The sequence below is a fragment of the Pseudoliparis swirei genome, chromosome 13, assembly GCF_029220125.1.
Source record: "Pseudoliparis swirei isolate HS2019 ecotype Mariana Trench chromosome 13, NWPU_hadal_v1, whole genome shotgun sequence".
Taxonomy (NCBI): domain Eukaryota; kingdom Metazoa; phylum Chordata; class Actinopteri; order Perciformes; family Liparidae; genus Pseudoliparis; species Pseudoliparis swirei.
The window spans coordinates 20,997,515-21,005,680 of NC_079400.1; the positions used below are offsets into that span (position 1 = coordinate 20,997,515).

At 42.3% G+C, this 8,166-nt stretch overlaps 1 protein-coding gene across 1 annotated transcript; it reads left to right on the forward strand.

Moving 5' to 3' along the window:
* The first annotated feature begins 1,697 nt into the window (after nt 1–1,697).
* LOC130203768 (uncharacterized) lies at nt 1,698–7,727 on the forward strand. Its single transcript, XM_056430180.1, has 2 exons — nt 1,698–2,786; nt 4,394–7,727. The coding sequence occupies exon 2, from the start codon at nt 4,772–4,774 to the stop codon at nt 6,269–6,271; it is 1,500 nt and encodes a 499-aa protein (XP_056286155.1). The 5' UTR covers nt 1,698–2,786; nt 4,394–4,771; the 3' UTR covers nt 6,272–7,727.
* The last annotated feature ends 439 nt before the right edge of the window (nt 7,728–8,166 follow it).

Genomic DNA, 8,166 nt, shown 5'->3' on the forward strand with positions numbered 1-8,166 from the left:
AGGACACTGAAGAAGAATCACCTGTCTTCAGCCATCCTGGTGAATTTCTACCGCTGTGTGATCGAGAGCATCCTTACCAACTGTGTCACAGTCTGGTACGGCAGCTGCTCCGTCGCGGAGCGCAAGAGACTGCAACAGGTGGTGAAAACTGCCCAACGTATCACAGGTACTCCACTCCCAAGCATCGAGGAGGTCCAGAAGAAACGCTGTCTGCATCGAGCTCGCGGCATCCTGAAGGACTCTTCTCACCCGGCTCACAAACTGTTCTCCCTCCTGCCCTCAGGCAGGCGCTTCAGGAGCTTACGGTCAAGCACCAGCAGTCTGAGGAACAGCTTCTTCCACAGAGCTGTTCCTCTTTTGAACTCTACCCCCCTCTGATCATCATACACCACTCTATCCGCACTGTAGACACTTTATGCCATTTGTTGCACTATTGAGTTAATATACACTGAATATTTGCACTAGTTTAGCAACCCCAGAAATATATATTTATATCTCCGCATAACCTGTATATCATGTATTTATTATGATACTTCTGTTGCACTTCTGGTTAGATGCCAAACTGCATTTCGTTGCTCTGTACTTGTACATGTGTAATGACAATAAAGTTGAATCTAATCTAATCTATTGGTTCTGTTGGGAGGAGAAACCCACCGTGTGGCATCTCAGTGTGTGAACACGATGTTTCCAGAAGCAACCACAGCTGCTGCTGGATCCTCTGCAGCCAGACTGGACCACCACGGAGGTCTGGGTCTTTCCTCGTGGACTTCCTGCTTGCTCTCTCCGTCCGTCTTGGAACTCTTCTCAGCCAATCAGATTCCTCCTCTCTCGATGTTTCATTGCTGATGTTACACACTGAAGGAAGACAATGTCCATTTAGCATTCCAGATGTTGTTGTTGTGCTCTGTCAACACACCAAGACAGACTCACCTGAGCAGCTGCATCTGTGATCTGCTGGTCTAACTTGTTTAAGGCAATAACGACATTAATTGTGACCAGACGACCTAAAACATCAAACACAACTGTTTATATCTGTCATGGGACACAACATGTAACTATCTAATCATTCATTCATTTATTTATTTGTACAGGGACCTTACACATTAATCAACCCAGGGGTAAATGTTTCATGGAACATTGTAATTCTCAGGCAGGTTACTGATGCTACAATGATGCTAAAACGCTAGTGCGCAATTAGCATCCACGAGCTAAACGGCGCTAGCCTTAATTAATTCAATTCAATTCAATTCAGTTTATTTGTATAGCCCAATTTCACAAATTACAAATTTGTCTCGGAGTGCTTTACAATCTGTACACATAGACATCCCTGCCCCAAAACCTCGCATCGGATCAGGAAAAACTCCCAAATAACCCTTCAGGGGGGAAAAAAGGGAAGAAACCTTCAGGAGAGCAACAGAGGAGGATCCCTCTCCAGGATGGACAGATGCAATAGATGTCATGTGACCAGAAGGACAGATTTAGAGTTTAAATACATTCAATGAATATGACAGAGTGTGTGAATAGTTCATAGTAGGCATATTCCACGATGGAGACCTCCACGATCCATCAGGCAGATGGCGGTGGGGAGGCGGAGTGGTCGGTAGCAGGAATTCCATGACCCAGACCTCGATGATCCATCAGGCAGATATGATCTATGCCGTCTCATAGGGTCCGATGACCCTATGAGACGTGAAGTCAAAAGGACTCCGGGGAGAAAGCAGAGTTAGTAACGTGTGATTGAGAGATGAAAATTCATCCCTAAGGAGAGAAAAAAAGAGGAGATAGGTGCTCAGTGCATCCTAAAACGTCCCCCGGCAGCTATAAGCCTATAGCAGCATATCAAGGGGCTGGACCAGGTGAACCTGATTCAGCCCTAACTATAAGCTCTGTCAAAGAGGAAGGTCTTAACTCCACTCTTAAACGAGGTGACTGTGTCTGCCTCCCGGACTGAAATTGGAAGCTGGTTCCATAAAAGAGGAGCTTGATAACTAAAGGCTCTGGCTCCCATTCTACTTTTTAAGACTCTAGGAACTACAAGTAGTCCTGCATTTAGTGAGCGTAGCTCTCTAGTGGGGCAATATGGTACTACAAGCTCCTTAAGATATGATGGTGCATCACCAATCAAGGCTTTGTACATTAAGAGAAGAATTTTAAAAGTGATTCTTGATTTTACTGGGAGCCAGTGCAGAGCAGCTAGTGCAAGAGTGATGTGATCTCTTTTCTTAGTTTTAGTGAGAATACGAGCTGCAGCATTCTGGATCAACTGGAGGGACCTAAGAGACTTATTAGAGCAGCCTGACAATAAGGAGTTGACCTAAGAGACTGTCGTGTATTTTGCATTACAGCTCTTAAAGATTCCAGAGGCCCACAAGGTGTCCATGGTATAGAATACCATTGCTTAGAGCTGGACCAGATGGTTTACATTAGGTAGCATGAGATCATGGGAGGGGGGGCTAGAAGCCCGCTCGAATCCATTGCCAGCCCATAGATTCGAACATGACGCCTCCTCTTTCCTCTGTCTATATAACCCGTGACAACATGATAAACCATTGAACTTTCTCATCCGGACCCTGAAAGTTTCCAGTCATTCTAGATGTCTGTCTTCGGCCTGTACCTTGTAGAATAAACTTTGTGTTCTTATCAAGTACCGTGTCGCTCGAAACTTCTTCTCCATCATCTCAAGGGACATGAAATAACCCACATATTTGGCATCACGATTATACAATATTTGGCGTCCGAACAGACCCGGATGGATAGACCTGCAGCATCATTCACATTCTCTCACGGTGAGCATATTGGCTTCATTTAAATGCGATAATTGGAGCTGCTGTGTGCTGTGAAGGGTGTGGCTGTGAGTTTGTGCACCGTGAAAGAACTTTTTTCTCTTTTGTGGGAGAGTGTCTGACTGAGATTGATGTTTTGAAGTTGTTTTTCGTGTTAAATTTGTATTTGATCTGCGCAAAGAATGCACAGAAGTGGGGAGTAAGATTAAAGTAAAAGAGTTGTAGAATAGCAAATGTTATTATAAGTGTGTTAATTAGTAGGTGCAGATTATTCAAAAATAAGGCCTTTGATTTGTTTTAACATTAAGACGCGTGAAAATTAATCACTAAATATCATTTTGCTGAAAATAGTCGGTAGGAAAAGATAAAAGAAACAAATTAAGATAAACCTAGATCCAGGTTAGGTTATTTAAATAAATAAAGGTAGGACAAGAGTTAAGAGAAGTTAAAAGTGTGCAAAGAGATTAAGAGAGAGATTAAGAGAGAGAAGGTTAAAGGACCTTTTGGAAAATGATCATAGAGCTGCTTAAATCGGATAGAACATAGTCTAAAGAAATTAGTACTGGCTTAACGAGATTGAGAAATAAAGTACGATTGTATGCTCCCACTCTGCGGTTATTGACGAATAAATGCACGAAGCAGCCTCTCATCGGAAATGAAGTCTCGGACGGTAGCAGAAATTAAACCTTAAGAGAGGAACAAGCGGCAAGAGCATGCTAATACGGATGAATGATATAAATGACTGATTTTAGGAAAGAAAATAGCCATTTGTGCGACGTGTAGGCACATTGCCTGATCACGTTTGGGAGGAAGGAAAAAAAAAAAAAGGCAGAGCATTTGCAACTACCGCGCGCGCAGTGCCTGTGTGAATTTGAGGAATGCAGAATGACGTGCGCGCATGTGTGTGTATGGACTAATATGATTTCCAGATGTCTTTGAGGGATGTGTGAGAAATATGTGTCCGAATGAAACTAAGCACGCCTTACACATTTAATCTACAGAGAACGTAAAGAGAAGCATGAGCGTCCTGTTGAGGAGACTAGCTAGTTAATGAGATATTGATTAGTTTAAACATGAGCTTCCTTGAGGAATAGTTACGCTAGCAGTCATAAAATTAAATAAGCTCCTTTAGGAAGGGTGCATGAGCCCAACTGGGGGGGGGGGGGAGAGACACTTCGTAAAATTAAATAAATAAAAGAAAACTAAGGACTTTGAGTTTGACTAGTGGTCTAGCGCTGGGCCGCAAGGGGAACAAGGACTTTAGGTAGACTCGTGATCGCCCCCTGGTGGTCCATCCCCCCATCTTAATCCTTACGTCTAAAGGCCAAGGGGTTCTGGGGTGTGCTGGGAGTGAAAGGTGTTTGGTTACACAGATGGAAACAATCTGTTTCACCTCGCCATGCATTAAGTGGGGAAAAACACACAGTTCTGTTGAGAGGGTATTGTTTGTGTGAACTGCTCTTATTAAATCTAAAAAGAGGTTTTGTTTTGTGTTGTTTTTGTTTTAATTTGAAGAATTTAATGAAGGTTACATGCTGATGATAGAACCTAATCATTTCATATTTCTTTCCTTTTGTTCATGCACGATGAATGAGAGTTGGACTCTGAAGGAGTAGAGGCGTTGACATCAAGGAGCCAGTCCAGGGCGTGGCCGCTGACTGACGTGCTGACTGACGTGCTGACGTCACCGATGTGCAGCTGATGAAAAAGAGGCCTGTACTAACTTTGCACAAACTCCTTGAGCAACAAACCCTGCATTTGTCATAATTAGACTTTTGAGAATATCGATCTGTTTGCATAACACATGAAGACTAAATGCTGTAGTCAGTTTTAAAAGAAGAATAACTAAATAAATAGAAGGCTTGGCAGCTGATTGATCATTGGTTAATTGGTTGATTAATTTAATTGGTTAATTGATTTAATTTGTTAATTGATTTAATTGATTAATTAATTAAAAATACAGAATAAAGACAAATAAAAACAGAATAATGGGAAAAAAGGGCGCTGACAATCCAAAGCTGATTACTCCTGTCGATGTAGTGCAAAGGAATAATCCTTTAATCAGCAGCGTCACAAACGTTGCGAAGATATCTGAGAAATGGTCTAAACGATGGCCTCAAATTGACCAGCCGTGGCCCTTGGAGGGGACACTTAATCCCGATGTAATTAAAATAATGCATGTACTTGTATCTACCTACAAGGCAGAACAGAAGAAGGGAAACCAGGGAAGGAAACGCAAAGAAAAGAGACAACTCGAGCTTGGAGTTCTCAAGTTATTTGCAGATGAGGGACAGAAAATGATTGCAGCTGCATCTGTAATGTATCCCAAGACAGTCTGTCCTCAGGTCCCAGTGTCCAGTCAGAAGGGGCGTCCTCAGATCAGTGACGAGAGTGATCAGGAAGAGGTCAAGGGGGGTTGCGACCCCAAAGCCAAGTGGAGCAGAGCAAAAGAGGCAGACGACAGCGAGGAGGAAGACAGCGATGAAGAAGACTCCCAGATGACTTTGAGTGAGGTCAGAGAGTTGCAGATAAGAAAGAGAGAGTTACTGCAATCTAATAAAGTGTCAGCACCAGGAAGCATGTTCCCAGTGATCATCAGAGAACAAGGTTTTGAATATAGACCATTGCAGAGCACCGATATGTCAGCCATACTTGAGAAGCTTCCCATTATCGAAGATGGAGCGCATCCTTGGATTGCAAAACTAGAACAGATTTTGGTCGGAGATCTTCCTGCGATGGGGGATATTAAGAAGCTACTGGCTAATGTCGTTGGCGTTTACAGTATGGAAGACATTTTAGAGAAAGCTGGACTTAATCAATATGTAGGAACAAGTGTGAATGATTCAGACCTGTTTGCTGCGAGTAGAGGTCGAGTGTTCAGAGCACTGAAAGAAACATTCCCGACGAACGTGGATCCAGCCAATATTTTGATTGAACCACTCGGACTGGAGGAAAATCCCAGATCCTTTGTTTCGAGGTCTCATCAAACGTGGATGAATGTCACAGGTAATGATCCAGAAAAAAATCTTATGGACAAATCGATTTTGAGAGGCAAAATCCTGATGGGGTTACCGTTGCCAGTACGAAGCAGATTGGCAGAGGTGGTTGGCCTTGGAAACATGAAGAAGAGTGTGTACACAGATCATATAGCCCACCGGGTGGAGCTGTATCGGAAGAAGGGGGACGATCTGAAAGAACAAGATCGAGAGACCCTCAGGAAACTTCATGAAATACAACTGGTGAGTGACAAGGCTGAGAAGAAGCAGGCCCTGATGAAGAATCAGGTCCCACCAAATCAACCTGCACCACAACCGGAGCCGAATCAAGCTGAGTTCCAGTCGTTCGAGCCATATCCAGTGATTCAAGTTGCCTTCTACCAACAGCCAGTCTTTGATTATGAACAATATTGGACCGGTAGTGAACTTGAAGGTCAATATTACACTCAAGGATGTGACTGTAATGAAGAAAGATGCGTCTGTAATTATTAAACAGGTGGAGACAGATTTTCACGATGGCACGAAGCGTGTCTAGCTGAAAATAAAATAGTGCTCAATAAGTTGCCAAGCAAAATGCTAATAAAATGTGTCTATAAAACGGTGAAAACAATTTTAGAGAAAAACTAGGAGTTAAACAGCATCTTGGTGCGAAAGAATACACATTTTATTTAGATCTTATGATTCTTAGAATCCTAAAACATTTTTGATTTGATTTTTTGCTCTTTCGGAACTCTGAAGAGTTCCGAGTGGGGAATTGAGATGAAATAAATGACAATATATTTAGGGACAAAAATGTTGAGTGATAATTCATGTTTGATGTTTTGATTTGCATCTGTTCTGTATGCAAGATACTGGTTCTCTTCTGTCATTTTAGAGGAACCACTGTGAGGTGATGGAGTGCTGAGGGACTCCAGTGTTGAATGAAACCAGCCTCTCAAAACGTGAACATGACGAGTGACCTGAAGAACTTTGAACGAGAACTGGTGATGAGACATCCGGATCATCGGGGAGACGAGTGTCAAGGCTGCTGAAGAACTGCAGTGATGTCTTCTCGTATATGAAATATTAGTGATATTAAAAATGAATTTTCTTGTTTAGGTGTTAATTGTTGGGGAAACTATATTTTCTGTTGTTTGGTGAATATAATGGAATCTCAGATGTTCTCTTTTCGTGACGTTCAGGGACAGAGGTGATTAGGCAGGGATAGGTCCATGGGGAGAGGCGATGGGTTGACCAACTTGATCCTGGACATTATTATTTCGTTATTATTTGCTGAGAAATTCCAGGTGTATTCGTTTGAATCATTTCCCTACACAATTTGCTAAACATTTCCTATTTCAGTGGTATGGAGTTTGATGCAAGGTTGCCTTGGCAGAGGGACCGTGAAAGAATTTTCCTGTCTACATTGTTTAATTGATATTGCAAGAAAAGATAACTGCCCGACAGGTTTTTCAATTTCACATATAAATACTTCATTTTACACCACTGTTACACTTCATACAGTCACAGTAATGTTAGAACTTTACTGTAGGACGGGGTGGTATTTTTGTCATGATAATACACCTGTATGTTTGCATTGGTTGTTTGTTTGTTGTCGAGAGTTTATTAACTCTCGAAGGGAGGTATATGTCGTGTATTTTGCATTACAGCTCTTAAAGATTCCAGAGGCCCACAAGGTGTCCATGGTATAGAATACCATTGCTTAGAGCTGGACCAGATGGTTTACATTAGGTAGCATGAGATCATGGGAGGGGGGGCTAGAAGCCCGCTCGAAACCATTGCCAGCCCATAGATTCGAACATGACGCCTCCTCTTTCCTCTGTCTATATAACCCGTGACAACATGATAAACCATTGAACTTTCTCATCCGGACCCTGAAAGTTTCCAGTCATTCTAGATGTCTGTCTTCGGCCTGTACCTTGTAGAATAAACTTTGTGTTCTTATCAAGTACCGTGTCGCTCGAAACTTCTTCTCCATCATCTCAAGGGACATGAAATAACCCACATATTTGGCATCACGATTATACAATAAGACTTATTAGAGCAGCCTGCTAATAAGGAGTTGCAGTAATCCAGTCTCGAAGTAACGAACGCGTGAACCAATTTTTCTGCATCTTTTTGAGACAAGATGTGCCTGATTTTTGAAATATTACGTAGATGAAAGAATGCAGTCCTTGAGATTTACTTTATGTGGGAGTTAAAGGACAAGTCCCGATCAAAGATAACGCCAAGATTCTTTACAGTGGTTTTGGATGCTAGGGCAATGCCGTCTACAGAAACCACATCACCAGACAATTGATCTCTGAGGTGCTCAGGGCCGATTAAAATTACTTCGGTTTTGTCTGAGTTTAACATCAAGAAGTTGCAGGTCATCCATGTTTTTATGT